We start from the raw sequence: 16,756 nt of genomic DNA on the forward strand, positions 1-16,756 counted from the left end.
ACGAGGAGAACAGAGACCAGGCAGCTGCACATGTGTCCTTAGGAAAGTACACTCGGGGCAGGGACGAGAGCCTCAGTCAGGAGCAATGTGGCTAGGTCCCCTCTGTCCCGCCTGCTCCAGCTGTGCGGTGCTCTTTCTGTCCCCCTCAGTTCTAGTCCCTCATCCCTGCAACCGCCTCCGGGATTCAGCAGCAGGAACAACAGGACCCACTCAGGTCCCCTGACCAAGGCTGAGTCCTCTAACTTTTCCCAGAAAGCTTTGCACTGGGATCTCGGGCCCTTGCCCAGCCAGGAGGAAAGCTGGAGCTTGATTTCCATCCTGCTTTCTGCCTGGGTGTGTACACTGGCCACTCAGAACACCGGGTGTCAGAATTCCTGAACTCCCAAGCAGTGCGCACCATGCATTTCATCGTAAGTGAATCGTTTTTGGTGAGATCCTTCTGAGTCACTCAAAAACAGACTTCTCTGGAAGGGGTTTGAGACTGCCCTTACCTCTAGATTAAGACTGATGACCAGGGTTCTGCTCATTTTCATCACATCAATTTTAATAAATGAAAAGAATATTTTATATAAAAAATATTTTATATTCTAGAATTGGAATTGTCCATCTGTTCTCCAGGCTCATGGCTAAACAGAAAGCATGTCGCTGTGCCTGGCTCGCAGCCTGCCCACCACATGCCCCGATGCTTGCTCTTTCTTCCCTCCATGCTCCGTTCACACGTCTCCTGACCTGTCTGGGGGCTGAATTCTCATTCTGTTATTCTAACCTTTGAAGTCTATCATATCTCTGTCTTCACTGGCATCTGCACTTCTGCCCCAAGAGCATCACCCTGCCCTGTAAGTAATAAAGATGATCGCATGGATTAGTCTTAACCGTTGTCTTTACACTCAGCAGAAATTACCTATGTTTTATAAAATCCCATCTTGTAGCTGTTGCTTTATGATCCTCATTAATCTTCTGAACACTGACACAATACTGAAGTGAAATACTGTCCTGATTTACACATATTTGAAGACACAGTGTTTTTCATCCTAGTAACCCTTCAGCATGGGCACAGAGGGAGTCCTCCTGGACATGAGGATGGACTTGATGCCCCCACCCCGGAAGAGACCACATGAGCCAACCTCTGGTGTCTGCTTCCAAAATCGGGGGGAGGGAGGACGGAGGAAAGACTGAAGGAAGCTGGGTAGGTACATGGGGTTCATCATACCTCCCCACTTCTGGACAAAGGCATGTCCAATATCTTCCACAAGAAAGTTTTAAAAAAGAAAACAAGACTAGAGCCAGGCCCTGCGGATCTCCAGGATAACTGCCTCGCCCTCTTCCTCATCTCCGCTGGGCAGATGACAGCTTCCTCTGCAGCTCCCGTCTCACAGTGTTTAATTTTACTTTTTCTATTCAGTACTACGTTCCACTAAGGACAAAGACTGCCAAATTCATTTTACCAATTAAAAGACAAATTCTTGATGTCTTTTCTTTAGCCTGGGCCTTAGATAAAGGACTGAATCCATGGTTCATTCTCTGAGACCAAAATCAAAGAAAAAAGAAAAGAGGGGAAGAGACGCTGATGCAGATAAACCACAAACATAAACAGTTTCCGAAAGACATAAGAGATAAGTAAATTATTTTTTTTAAAAAACCTCTTTGCTACTATTATGGTCACAAGGCTTACATGGTGACAAGAGACTCCCAGAGCAACTCTCGCCCACAAGCACCAACATACACTGTGCAAGTGTGGGGTTGCTCTATGACACGGTTACTGTAGACTACGGGGCACGGCTGTGGGTTAACAGACCCTCCCATAGGGGGGCCCTCACTCTCAAATGTCTCTGTGGAGAAGAAATACCTCTGCAAGGGTGCTAACACCTTCAACCAAAACCAGCCACTTCCTGGGCACAAAAGGCCCCACAAAAAACCACGCTAGGAAGCATGCTGGAGGCTCTCTTCTGTGTGTTTCAGGTTCTTCTCAAACGGCCCAGTCCCAATGCCCAAATATGGACTTTGCCCCCTTCCCCTGTGCATTTCCTCTCTGAGACCTCCTCGGTCACACGTATATGTCACACACACAGACGGCCACTAGCTCCCAAGGACAGGTCCCCCTCCGAGGCGCAGAACCCAGACCTCGGGAGACTGCATGCCACGCTCTGAAGCACCTGGCCCTGAGGACAGCACATGCGTTGGGTGGAAGGTGGGGGCACTGGTGGTCAGCTCCCAGCACTCTCAGAGGGGACACAGGGAACAACGGGTTCTGAGAGGAAACGAGGTACAGGATTTCGGGTCCAGGCCCATAAGGGCTGGCAAGCAGCATCCCTAGTCCTTGGCTATTAAATTTCTTAGATTCTAAGCTCATGTGCATGCCACAGTGGTCTCTCATTATTGTGCCTTTACGTCCCAAGCAGCAGAGACACCGATGCCTTCAACAGCCCTCCTTTCTACCCTGCAAAAGCACAAGAGTTCTGGGCTTTAGCTTCAAGGCTCCCATTCTTGGAACTTGGCAAAATTAATTCTCACTTGGGCTCTACATATTTCAGAAAATGGCCTCTGAATGAAACCTACAAAATCCAAAATGAAGCAGATGCCAAGTAGCCCAGAAAAAAGAGCCCTGGAGGCAACCTTGACTCTGGTCCCACTGCATTGTGGACTCAGAAACAAAAACTATCTCAGCAGCAGCTCCAAGAGCACAAAGTCACACTCAAGCACAAGAGGTGCCAGACCACTGGCCCCTGCACCACACAAACATACACACAGACACACACACACACACACAGAAGGTCCTCTCCTCTCCTACCAATAAAAAAGAAAACAAAGAAAGTGAAGGCAGCAACAAGCTCAGTCAGTGGGAATAAGTGGTGTTTCTCTCCACTGATTTCATTTCCATCAAAGGTGCCACCATTTCACTCTGAGGTCTCTCAGTTCCCCGGAAATGTACCAAAAAGATGATGCAGCAGAAGGAGCAATGTGATCGCCACGAACTTCTCGGAAAGGAAGACAGGAAAAGCTCAGATTCTTATTGACTTTTATTCTCCTCCCTCACAGGGGATCAAGAGAGCTCATCTTACAAGGAATTCAAATCACTGCTCTTTCTGGCAACTTCTCTGGTTCCACTGGTGCTGTCATCCCAGGACGTGGTCCTTCAATCTCCTTAAAGTCATTACCTATGAGGCCTGCTCCCTCCTTTTGGAAGCGGCCTTGCCCCAGCTCCTAGCTCCTGTCTCCTCTAACTGGTTTGGTTATCAGGCAGCATCTCTGTGGATCCTCTGCCTAATAACTCTCTGAGAGCAAAACCAGTCTCCCTCACTTCTAACATCTCACCAGAGAGCACTGTTCCTCATGGGCGCTAGGTGGCGGATACTGGCTGAATAGAAGATGGCCTTTAACAAATAGAAGTTAGTAAAATTCTCGTCCACACCTCCCAGTCACCAGCATCTTCCTCTCGGGGCAGAGGACGATAGACAACAGCCACCTGCTGCTGGCAAACCATCTAGCAATACTGTCCGTCACACAGTCAGTGGTGGGCTGAGAAAAATGCTGCACATTACCCTGGTCGAAGCCACCACGTCTGTAATAAGCCAGCGCCAGCTCCTCCACGGAACACAGGACTGTAGCAGGGGCAGTGGCCTCCTCGGCCTCCATCACAAACACAGACTTGCCCATCCCACTCTGCGGGCACAGGCGGCCCGTGATGGTCACCTGGAACAGCAGTGGGAGAACGTGGATTAGCCTCACTTCAGCTACAATCCCTGCAAACCTGACTTTGGTGTCCTGAGGATGCACTTTCCTAGGCCCCTCAAAGCCACTCATTCCTAGCAGAGCATGTGGCCATGTGACCCCACACTCTGGTACCTGCCAGGATGCAGAAAGGTCACTGCCCCAGCCCACAGGGAGCCTGTGGCCCCCAGAGCTGCTCTCCAGGCCCCTGATCAAGCAGGTGAACCTGACAAAGGCTGTGAGCTTCTGACTCAGGAGTTTTAGAGAAACTCCCGAGGCATGAGCTACCCACGCCGCAGCCAGCCCAGCCTTCTGACCTGGGAGGCACTGGTGTGAAACAGGGAGCAACAGCCAAGTCAGTGTCTAAAATGAGCATTAGATTTTTCTATGTCTAAGAGAAAAATGCACACTAAAAGTTCTTGTGCTACTTCCAGTCAGGAAAAAAACTCAGTAATTAGATTTAAATACAAAGGGCCCAAATATTCACTCACATGTGTAACATCTTCCATAGTTATTTCTGGGAGCTGATGGAAGAGGCGCCTATACTTCCGACAGCTTGGAGACTCCCTCAGGCGCACAGCTCTCTGATAAAGTGAAAGACGATGTCCTGTTCTCACTTCTGGGTCAGCCAGCCCTTCTGTGATGCACTTGATAGCCTAGCAAAGAATATGATCCCACAGTGAGATCCTAAAAGACCCTCTGGCAGCATCCACCAATTTAGTGTGACAGGAAACCCCACGGTGAATTATTCATTCAATTGTGCTAATTAGCAAATGGGCAAAGCAGTACTTCCAGACAATAAGGATATCTCCCTAAGTCTCATTCTGATACTCTGAATGCACAGATGACTCATAATCCCTGACTATTCATGTCTGGAGCACAAGTGGCCGAGCTCCTGACACTGCTTTCTGGTGATATGTGCAGATGTGGTAGGTATCAGCTGGCACATCCTCAGAGACCTAGACAGTCAGGGACACCCCCGGTTGGTGGGCTGAAGAAGACTGGAGAGAAAGTCCTGGCTCAGTGGTCCTCAGGGCATCACCTGGGGAGCTCTGACAGAAGACATATGTCCCCGCCCAATCCACAGAATGAGCACCTCCAGGCCAGGGGTACAGGCGTCCGACTGTTTCAGAGCTCCCAGGTAAGTCTCACGTACAGTCAGGAACCACAGAGCTGGTCCAAATTCCTCATTTACAGGGAGAAGAACCTTAGGTTTGGAGATGTCAGATGCATTTCCTAAGGTTATTCAGAGTTGGACAAATAAACAAACAAAAATACCCCCCCAAAAAAACCACACTAGGATATCAGTTCACACCTACCAGGATGACTATAATCAGAAAAATGGAAAATGCTAAGTGTTGGTGAGGAAGTGGGAGAAATTGGGACACGCATGCATTGCCAGCAGGAATGTAAAAATGACTCAAACACTGAAAAACAGTATGGCAGTTCCTCCAAAAGCTAAATGCAGAATTACCATATGACCCAGCAATTCTACTTCTGGGTATACATCTAAAAGAAATGAAAGCAGAGTTTCGAACAGATATTGGTATACCCATGTTCAGAGCAGCATTATTCACAATCGCCAAAATGTGGAAACAACCCAAGTGTCCATCAACAGATGAATGGATAAATAAAATGTGGTCTATCCATACAATGGAATATTATTCAGCCTTGAAAAGGAAGGCAATTCTGATACCTGTTACAACATAGATGAACCTTGAGGACACTATGCTAAGTGAAATAAACCAGGCATAAAAGGACAAATATTATATGATTCCACTTACATGAACTATCTAGAACAGGCAAATTCATAAAAACAGAAAGTAGATTAGAGGTTACTAGGGGCTGGGGGGAGGAGAGAATGAGAAGTTATTGCTTAATGGGGCAAAGCTTCTGTTGGGAGTGATGAAAAGGTTGGGAAATAGATGGTGGTGATGCTGGCACAACATTGGGAGTATAATTAATGCCACTCAATTGTACACCTAAAGATTGTTAAAATGGCAAGTTTTACTTATATATATTTTACTACAATAAAAGAATAAAAAGTCAAAAAAAAAACCACAACCCTGCAAATCAATGAAGGATCAGGCCATCAGGAGTGGAGAAGTCCAAAGGAATCAAGAAGAGAGAATGAGACACTGAGGTGCGCTGTTACCCCAGCAGGGGCCAGTGCCGGCGGGGCCTGGCCGGGTTGCTCCTCTGCCTGTCCTGGCCAGCTCCTGGGCACTTTGCAGGAAGCAACACTCTGCTGGTAGATTCCATCACTGGAGACCGATGTAAAGAACAGAAGGAATGGTAACAAAATAATAAAGATTATGAGTGTGACCTGTAAGATCTTTGGGAAAAGGCTAAAAGGAACTATGATTTTCCATCAATCTCAAAAATAAGCTCAGCGGCTTGTCTATCTCTGAGAATAGGAGGGAATGCTCCTATTAGTAGAACAAGGGGGAAATTTGTCCACTCTTTTGAATCTTTATTTCATTGAAAGAAAGAGCCAGCATAAACCACCTTTCGCCAGTTTCGTTCTGGGCTAACGGACGCCTTCTCTTGCTATTTCAGCCCGAGCAAACAGCAAGAGGCAGGGAAGCACCACACGCGCCTCCCAGAGCAAAAACAGCCCTCACTGGCCTGAAGCACTTTAGGTAACAAGGCACTTTTTCAGCTTCAGGCAGTACAAACAGTATGTCATATTTCCACACCCAGGGTCAATTTTTCCGCCCCTGCATCACCCTGATTCACTTAATGTGCCACTGGGAAAAACAAAAGAGGCACAGTCCCCTCCATTCAACACAAATGCAAAGCTGGCGTGGAGACAGGTGGAGCCTCGGGCAGCCACACAAAGAGCCACTGTTGTCGCTGGGCACAGCAGCAGCAGGCTTCAGAGGCACCACCCTGCTGGACCAAGGCAGCTAACAGGATACTTGGACTCCCAAGATCCTTGGCACAGAGAATACCAGCGCCCAGGAGAGAAGGTTGCCTGCTCAGGGCTAGTCAGACAATACACTTCCCAAGGGAAAGGACACCTTTCGTCAATCTTCCTACCTGGAGGCCCCAAGCAAAAAGTTAATAAAATCACCATTTCCAGAAAAGGAAGCACCTGCTGAGGGTGGAGACGTCTAACTCTCCCTAGATCTTATTTCCTAAATCCCAACCAGATCCTCCTGCCAACCCATCTCCCAAATCAGTGATGGGAAGACAAAAGTCTCCTGTCTTCACTGTAACGCTTGTGTTAGCATCCTTGCTACTTCTTTTGGGGTTGGAGGAACACAGACAAAAGAAGAATGCTAAAAAAATAAACATTCAAATTATATTTACTTTTTTTTTTTTGAGGAAGATTAGCCCTGAGCTAACTGCTGCCAAGCGTCCTCTTTTTGCTGAGGAAGACTAGCCCTGAGCTAACATCCGTGCCCATCTTCCTCTACTTTACATGTGGGACGCCTACCACAGCATGGCTTGCCAAGCAGTGCCATGTTTGCACCCAGGATCCGAACCCGTGAACCCAGGGCCGCCAAAGCGGAATGTGCGCACTTAACTGCTGTGCTACTGGGCCGGCCCCTGTATTGACATTTTTAAGGTATTACTAGTTCGCCATATTTTTTAAATTTATGCAAAAGCAAAAAGAAGGCTTGGATATATCTAGTCACTGAGTACCGGTTCAAGGCGTTTCAAGTGCTGGTGCAAGTTGAGAGCCAGTCTGTCCCACCACCGGCCTCTGCTGTCAGGACAGTACACTTTCTGGGACAAAAGGTCTTCAAGTTCCTTGACTGCTTCCTGTTGCAACAACAACAACAAAGGGGGCTCATTAGACTCACACACCAAAAAACTCTAATTATATTTAGTAGCCAATAAAATTTGCAAAGTATATTTATAAAGCATACCTTTCCTTCCTAAAATAAGGCCAAGGATCCCAGACTAACAGGACAGGGACTCGGAGACGTCCCTCTAGGGTGGGCCTGAGCTCCGAGGCATCCCTACATTCTTCGCAGGTCCCCTGCCAACTGGCGAGCACACAGAGATCTGTGCACGTGTTCTCTGCAAACCAAGTCAACCAGCGCAGGGCCGCAGAGGCTCAAGCTCTAGGTGGCCGAGCACTGGTCAGGGGCTGCAGACCCACATACTCCTGGGAACCCAGGAGGTCACAGGGCCCACAGTGTGAGGAATTTGGCAAGGGCAAGACAGTAACGATGGGTGTCTTCACCCAAGGATCCCACCTCAACAGGGAGACTTTCTGGATCTACACACAAACTGTTTGGTGATTCCTTATATTAATCTTTTGTGGTTCATGAATCTCCTTGAAACATCTAATGATTCTCCTCAGAAAAATGCACAAACCCCCATATACGCACAATTGTGGAGTTTACAGATTCCAGAAGCTCATCCCATGGATCCTCTTAGGATCCAGGGACCCAGGTCAAGAAACCCAGCTGCAGCATATCCTTTGCAAAACATCATTTTTCAATACAGAAACGTCAAAACATAACAAAAGTTAACTCTAGCAATCTCACAATGTTTAGTATAAGGAAGGATACAACCAAATTTCTGACTTGTGATTGTAAATTACTTCCAGACAGTCCAGGACAGCTGTCAGGGAAACACAAGCAGATGTGCGGTCTCCACCTCAGAGAGTTCTGAAGACCTCCCAAGTCCCACACGGAGTTCTGAAAGGGGCTCAGACTCAGCTGCAGGCCCTGTCTGGGCTCCCTGCAGGGCTCTGTCCATAACTCCCAGGCATCCTGGTGCACACTCAACTCATGAGCAGACGAAACAGTTGGTGGTCTTCGGCCGTCTTCCCACCACCCAGGAGACAGCAGGCTGCCCACATGAGGTACGCTTTCATTACATTACTGTACACTGCCCAAACACATGGAAAATGTCGAGAGCACGGCAGGCTCTCCTCCACAGCTTATCACAGACACATCAGCAAGAGCGGGGCCTGCAGCTTGTGCTCTCACCTCATACATGTGAAGTCTCTGCAGTATTTCAACAGTCCGAGACAAAATCCTTGTATAAATCCACCCGACAGTAAAACACCGAAGAAAGAGTGGTAGATTCTCATGGTATCTGAAATGAAGACGCACACCAGCAGTTTAGTAATCTGGTTTATTTGTTGTAAGACAATTACGCGAAGTAAGAGAGCAGATTCAATTCCTACCTTTTAAAAAATACTGTCAGTTGTGTACAATTTTCTACACCACAAACCTACATCCTTACAGCCAGCCACCATTTCCTAGGTCACTTAGACAGTGGAGTAAAATGAGAACTGGTAATATTCTAAGCAGGAGGTCAGTAAACTACGGCCCTCGGGCCAAACCCAGGGCCCACCACCTGATTTTTGTATGTCCTGCAAACTAAGCATGGTTTTCCCATTTTTAAATGGTTAAAATAAACCAAAAGGAGACTAGTCTGCGGTATGTAAAAATTATGTGAAACTCTTATCTCAAAGTCCCTAAATAAAGCCACATTGGAACACAGCCCCACTCATTCCTTCACGCTCTGCCTGTGGCTGCTCTTGCAGCACAATGGCAGAGTTAAGTAGCTGCAACAGAGACCATATGACCTGCAAAGCCTAAAATATTGACTAGCTGGCCCTTCACAGAAGAAGTCTACCAACCTTTGTTCTGTAGCAATCTAACTTCCTGGTAAAGATTTCTTTTTTTTTTTTCAATGAAGAAAATCATCTATTAACTTGTTTTAAAACATTTTTTTGCTGTTTGGTCTGAGAAATGTTAACAAATTTTCCTAAATTATCTTAAGAAAATCCTCCAACGTATGTACACATCACAAGCGTAACAAATCCACATTGGTTACCTCATTTCTAGAAAGGTCTTTTAGGAAATGCATCAATTTTCCGTCTGAATTACAGAATCCTCCCAAACAAAATATAGGCAAAGCATTCAGTTATTTTTTTCTTAACAGTAAAGGCCATTTTCTTCGCTCTGGTTTTTAAGGCAATATTTTTTCTGTATGAACTTTATGTCCCAAATGTCTTTTTGAAAGAGATATTTAACAATACTAGATTTTCTCATCACTAGTCACAACAGAGGTAAAAATTTCTTAACAAATACGAAATATGTTTAACATTGAACAAACAAAAACAAAGAAGGGTGATGTGCTGTGTACTTGAACTTTTAAAATAAATGTTCAATTTAGTTTTCTTTTTCAGAATAACGCCTACTTGAATTTCCACTGAAGAACACATCTAGCATGCTTCCCACAACTTCTGTCCTGCTGCTGGGTTTCCCCAAATTTAAATGCAGCTGACCACCACTCAGAGAAGCCAACACACCCAAAGACTGCAAGCTCAAAGCTGTGTGTGTGTTCACTTGAATGCCTGTTGCACAAGGGCCTGAGTTACAGAAAATTCACTTCAAACTTTTAGACATTTCTTCTCTTTCATGCAGCACCTTGACTCTACACAAAGCAAATCAGAAATTCAAGTCCACAGAAAAAAAGGAGTATGTTCTTTGTGAAGAAAATTACCTTATGTGGTTGGAACAACTTGGCCAATAAGTAAATTTTGACAAGTACCTAAAAAAAAATCTCACCTCAGGGAAGGGTGGTTTTTCAGCTTGTTCCAATCCCTTTTTGCACACTGAGAGAGCTCTTTAGCTTCTTTCCAGTTCCCATTGGCCATTGCAGTAGAAATGTCACTCAGCATGTGTGCAGCTGCTGCATATCTGGGGAAGAAAACCACGCGATCCAAGCTTCAAATGTGAATGAGCACATATATAAAAAATTACCACATCCTACCCACTAGATCTAATTCAGAAGGGTAAAAGTGTGTTTTGAAAATATAAGGGTTATTTACATTTTATTCTAGTAATAATTTACCAGTATTCCACTGGAGTGGCCTAGAAGAACTAATACAGGCTACCCAACTAGAAAGATAAAAACATTCATACTGTATTATTACACAACATGTTCCATTATACAAATGTAATATTGATCAGCTTATCAATTCCGATTTTTAGTACTCATTCATTCATTCACTCAACAATCTGGCAGCAACCACATAAACACGTAACTGACTTCAGAATTATATTAAGGTGTAGATTGGGTAACTTAATCATTGAGTCAGAGATAGCCAGAGGGATGCTACGCAAACTAAGAGAATTACTTGGGATTTTCAAAAATAACTTCAGGGACACTCTGGGAGATAGCAATGCTGAAATGCTATAAAACCACTTAGCTGAAGAAAGACAACTTCTCACTGCACTTTTAGATACTAAAAACAAGGACATCTGCCCAACTGATTCTGTAACACTTTGAGTACACAGTCATTGTATTTTGGACTCACACCTGAAAGAAAAGCATGCAGTATCAGTATGTGCAAATATGAGCAAATAAGAGTAAAAGAAATTGCCTCTAAATGTAAAAATTTGCTCACAAACTCTTGCTCTAATTCTCTTATAATATGTTAATAGACAATTCTAAGGTCAATAAGAAAAGAGAATACAACAGGGAGAAAGTGCCTGGAGGCTGGCCCAGCCTCCCGACCCCAGCCCCTCCCACAGTCCAGAGGGTCAGGAGCAGCCCCTATGCACCCGGCTGTGAGCTTGAACCTAGCCCTACCCTCAAGAGGCCATCCAAACCAAGCCCATCACGCCTCCTCTCCCCAGCTACCTCCATCGCCACCAGCCACAGTTACCAGCCCTCATCTCACCCAAACCTTTCCCCAGCACTGCGTGGAACTGCCAAACCAGGAGCAGCATCTTCTTCCACATCCTCAACCTCTCCCCTCCACCCTCTGTCTCCTTCCTTCTCTAAAACCTGGCTGAGAACGTGGCTTCCCCTACAGCCCTCTCAAGTGGGGGATGGCTCTTCTCACAGCCCTCCCATTCAGGGCTGAGACCGATGGAGGAGTCCTCCTTTCTTCCCATGGCTACTTCTAAATCATTCTTCCCTCCTGGAAAGCCTCCCATTCCTTGGAAGCTCACGTTCCTTCTTGCAGACATCTACCAGCCTCCTGTCATCTTCTGCCTGCTCTACCTCATGTCTCTTGCCATCATGGCCTCCACCATCATGGCCTGTGACTTCAACATCTGTGAGGATGAAGAATACACTCAGTTTCAATACCTCCTCACCAACAACCCCTTTCTCCACCTTCTGTCTCTGATGAACTGCATCATCCTTGAAATCTAGATTTCAAGCATTTCACTCACTGACCTCTACCACCAATCCTTTCAGCTCATTTACTGAAGACAACAATTCCCCAACTTCACCAAGACCCCTACCTGACACACTTGCCCCCACCAGGATCCCCACTTCCCCAGCTGTAAGCAACTCTTGTCCTGCAGGCCTACATACCCGACCCAGAGTCAACCAGTCCACCACTCACCAGTGAACATACTGTTCACCTAGACCCCCTAGTCACAGTGTCCATGTTGACCTCAGAGCCTGTACCCAGCTCCCTGAATTGTGCTGGAAAAATAACAGGCCCAGTCTGACTGATTTCACTTTATTTTTGTTTGTTTGTTTTGTTTTGAGGAAGATTAGCCCTGAGCTAACATCTGCCACCAATCCTCCTCTTTTTGCTGAGGAAGACTGGCCCTGAGCCCATTTGTCCCCATCTTCCTCTACTTTATATGTGGGATGCCTGCCACAGCATGGTTTGACAAGCAGTGGGTAGCTCTGCCCCCAGGATCCAAACCAGCGAACCCTGGGCCATTGAAGCCGAATTTGTAAAATTAACCACTGGGCCACCAGGCTGGCCCCTGGTTTCACCTTAATTCGAGATGAGGTTGCAAATGAGCACTTACTCCGGCACCTCCGTCTGGCCAGAGCTCCCCTGGGAAGTCTGCCTTCGCACTCCACAGGATGGCTACTTCCTACCTGTGCCTTCCCAGCCACACTCCCCATGGAAGCTTCCTCATGAGACCTTTCCCAGGGGATGAGGGGCCCCAGGCCATGAGAGGGGCCCTTTCAGCTTCCGTCCACTGCAGCCTCAGCCCTGCCCCTACTCCTGTCCTACTCCCAAAATATTTCATACAAGTTCACTTCTCTCCACTGCTGCTGGACCTAGCGCAGTCAAGGCCTTCGCCTAGCCCACCAAGGTTCAACCAGCCCTCCGGGGGCTCCCCTGGCCACCCTCCACCCCCAATCCACAGGAGGCTTGTGTAAACTGTGAAACAGATCCCTCACCTGCCTAAACCCCTTCAACAGCTTCCCAGTACTCAGAGAACACAAGTCGGTCTGCTCGCCAGGGCTTCTGAGGCCAAGCACCCCTGGCCCTACGTTCCTGTCACCTTCCCCCACATGGCTGGCTCCCGGGGCTTTGGTCCGGAGCTCCTCTGAGACTCTCCGCCTCAGCAAGCTCTCCCCGTTCTCAGGGGGTGTGCACACGCTCTCCATGCTGCCTGGATGCAGGCCCCCAGACCTCCGCACAACGGGCTGCTCCGCACTCTCAAGTCTCACATCAAACATCACCTCTCCAGGGACACTCTCTGCCTGACATTCTACACACAAAGCAGAACTTCTCCAGCCCACTCCTCAATTTTCATAGCACTTTTCACACACTGTAATTTTCTGTTTTAGTTTCTATCTCCCTCAGTAAAATGCAACCCCGTGAAAGCAGACATCTGTGTTGTTCAAGCTGCAAACTCCCCCACCCAGGCACCTGAAGGGACTCAACACTCATCTCAGGTGTACTGAATAAACGAGGAAAAAGTAAAGGAAGGGTCCACTATTTCCAAGCACCAACGTGGGCAGAAAGGGTTCTCAGGGAGATACCACATTCCCAGGAATTGCATAATTACCCTTCCTGAAGCCAGCAAAGTCCAATTTCATTTACATGTTAAGACCCTTTGCATAACAAAATGAGTTTTAATTATTTTTTACTATTTACAGCATACTTGCTTTCCAAAAAGAATACAGATGGCTTATTTTTTTCTCCCTAGCTCCCTTACTTTTGAACTTAACCATGGTTTTGTCAATCATACAACTGAAAAATAATCTCCCTTAGATAAATCAGTAATAATGACAATTATAATGCTAACTAAGATGCATTAAGCAATCCCCATAGTCAAGGCTCTAAGTACTTCACATGTGACAACACACATTTGCAGGAATATACTATCATTCTCCCCATTTTACAGATGAAGAAAGTGAGGCACAGAGTGGTTTCAATTCATTAGTTTAGAGACTGGAACTTGGCTTCAGAGTACACATTCTCACAAAAGAGAAAAGCATAAAGTGACTAAAAATGAAAAGGCAAAAAGACATGAGACAACTGAAAACAGGGTAAGGAGAAATATTCTTATTAGAAGATTTGACTAAAAATGATTCTAACTGAACACAAACAAGATATTGAGCTTCCTGGTAACTAAAGCAAAATGGGCTAAAATCAGTTTATAGTGACACTGCTTTGATTCAATAATTTCAATAATTTACTTTTTAAAGCACATACTAGGCAACACTTCCACAACTTTTCTAAAATCAAGTATGAGAATTAATAAATTTGAGTCATAAACCTTAAATCAAGAATCAAAAGTAATATTTTAGGAAAATATTATATTAGGAAAAGTAACATTTAGGAAATCCAAATTAATTTTTCTTATAAAAGGTGGTTTTTTAAGAAAATCCAAGCATTTTTTTTCCTGTAGGAACTATATCACTCTTTATTAAAATTTACTTTTGTCAATCAAACCAAATATTCACTAAATCCATGTACCAAAATATATCAGTGAAAATTTCTAATCATCATGTGCATGATTCTTGTGTACGGTACAAAAGTCAGCATTAGCTATGCTAATGCCTTATTAAAAGGAAAACATTCATCTTCAGCCTTGTTCATGCCAACAACATATTTACAAGGCAGGCTTGTTCAAACGTCTATATTTAAAAAATGCTCCCTGCCAAAGCTATTTGGGAACGTGAGCCAGGGAAAATTTTTGTAGCTCTAACTCAAAACTCACTGCTTTTGGCAACCTTAATCTAAGCACATTTCTACATTCTCCTGTAGTCTTAGAAATGTATACAAGTGAGGCATAAAGATAACAAAAATCTTCAAAAACTGTTTTAGCTATTGACTTACGTTTCTACTGTGGCTAGCAAAAAATTAATAACCTTTTACATAAATTTAAAATACACAGCTATTATAGTGAGCTTCTCACCTGATAAGATCGTCTCTATCTTGGAAGATCTGGGTTTTCCGATTGATGGTATACCTAGGAAACTCCACTCGGCCGAGATTGACCAAGAGCACAGTAGAAAGCTGTCCCTGACCACCACAGGCGGCTTCCTCATCTTCCAGTGAATCGGTCAACGAAAACAGAAGCAAGATGCGGGAAAACACAGCCCGGGGGCCTTTACAGACTCTCAGTGACTGTCCCACCAAGTCTTTAGCTCTGAAACATATACAACACAGAAATAACTTTCTGGTTTTTAAGCATTTGGATATAAGATTTTATAAATTATTTTCAGATAAAATAAAGATAAGTGGCATTGATTATTCTAAGCCTGACACAAATCTACCACTTCCAGTTGTGTAACAGTGGAGCATTTCTTAACTTCTCTGGGGCAAAGAGCCCCATCTAGGGATAGAGTGAGGGTTAAACGAAATTATATCTCCAGTTTCACTCATGGTTTGGCTGAATAAAAAAGCAAGATAGGGTTGACACTGGTCGTGAACATGTAAAATACCAAGAAAACTCATAAAAGTATTACCTATTTGACATTAGCAACTCTTACATCTTGACTTGAGTGACAATTTACATTCAATAATAGGTATTTATTTAAAACGTCATTATCAAAGGCTCTTGGTAAGGCAGCATGGTTTTGTAACAGGCAGTAGTACAAATTTAGACCAAAGTTTGGTGCTATTCTCTGATGTGCAAAGCAGTCCAGAGCATCTCCATTCCCAAGGTAATCTCAGAGTGAATTCCGTTTGATTCTGGATGCCTTCAAGATGGGCTTAGAGGTCTGAATTAAATTCAGGGATATGTGGGCCCTATGGCTCTAACAACTTAGATACCATCTAGAGCAAGGTTTCTCAACCTCAACACCGTTGACCTTTGGGCTGGATAATTCTTTGCTGGGTGGGGCCTGTCCTGCTCAGGATGCTCAGCAGCATCCCTGGCCTCCACTCACTAAATGAGTAACAACCACTCCCCCACTTAGTCATGACAATCAAAAATGCTTCCAGACATTGTCAGACGTCCCCTGGAGGGCAAAATGACCCCAGCTGAGAACCATGGGCCTAGTGGAAGACCTCATACTTTCTTATCCATCCCAGAAGCTATTAAACAAAAGCAGTGCTGCATCCCTAGAGGCCACCAGGATGAGTAGAGACTAGTGCCACCATCAAAGACCTACGGGGACAAGGGTGGGATCCTATCATACCACCATTTAGTTGAGAACCATTCATGTACAGAGACTGATAAAAAGTGCCCACTTCCTCCATCTCCATGCAGAGCCCCAGGAATGTCCCGTGGAGCAAGGCTCCAAGTTGCTGAAGGAAGCATTAAATATGGCAAAATGAACAGTGACTATGTACTAGGACTAAGAAAGTGTAGATACTGAGCCTTTTTCCGTTTCCTCAGGATAACAGCAGAATAAGATAACCAGGCACTGCCCTTGGGTGGGGCTGTCAGAGACTCTGCGATTCCACTGTTGGGCTCCACAACAAAATGAAGAAATAAAGTACAGTCTTAAAGGACAGTGATTTTAGTACAACGAAGAGTCTTGAGAATCTCATTTTCCTACAAGTCCAAAATCTGTAATAAAAAAGGTTAATCACTTATTTCTGTTCATACGCTAAGCGCTGATACTGCTAATTTTAATGTTCACTCATAAAATGTTATGTTAAGGTTAACAAAATACTTAAGAAATACAATTAGATAAAGAAAGGACTCAGAAGACATTTGACATACCACAGGGGTAGAGGATTTTATACTCCTAAAGTCAATCAACTATAAATATATAATTTATTAAAACACTTTTTAAAAATCTACAGTATAAACTTTTTTGAAGTATCGTAGGTGGCATTTTTCTTAATAATGTATGTCTTATTTATACCTATGTTTTATTAAAGACTAGTATTTGTACTATC

General features: G+C 44.9%; 1 protein-coding gene across 6 annotated transcripts in view; it reads right to left on the reverse strand.

Annotated features, from left to right (window-relative positions):
* FAN1 (FANCD2 and FANCI associated nuclease 1) overlaps positions 1–16,756 on the reverse strand; it is a 30,142-nt gene that overhangs the window by 5,610 nt on the left and 7,776 nt on the right. For all 6 annotated transcript variants that reach the window (XR_006887520.1, XM_046653765.1, XM_046653767.1 and 3 more), the window contains 6 exons: positions 14,820–15,053; positions 10,254–10,385; positions 8,661–8,769; positions 7,360–7,479; positions 4,200–4,364; positions 3,540–3,690 (listed from right to left, as the gene is read on the reverse strand). Coding sequence is in view for 5 of the 6 variants with exons in the window: in XM_046653765.1 (XP_046509721.1) it covers positions 3,540–3,690; positions 4,200–4,364; positions 7,360–7,479; positions 8,661–8,769; positions 10,254–10,385; positions 14,820–15,053 (911 nt within the window). In the remaining variant the exon portion in view is untranslated. The remainder of the gene's footprint in view (positions 1–3,539; positions 3,691–4,199; positions 4,365–7,359; positions 7,480–8,660; positions 8,770–10,253; positions 10,386–14,819; positions 15,054–16,756) is intronic.

This window comes from Equus quagga, chromosome 2 (assembly GCF_021613505.1).
Source record: "Equus quagga isolate Etosha38 chromosome 2, UCLA_HA_Equagga_1.0, whole genome shotgun sequence".
Taxonomy (NCBI): Eukaryota; Metazoa; Chordata; class Mammalia; order Perissodactyla; family Equidae; genus Equus; species Equus quagga.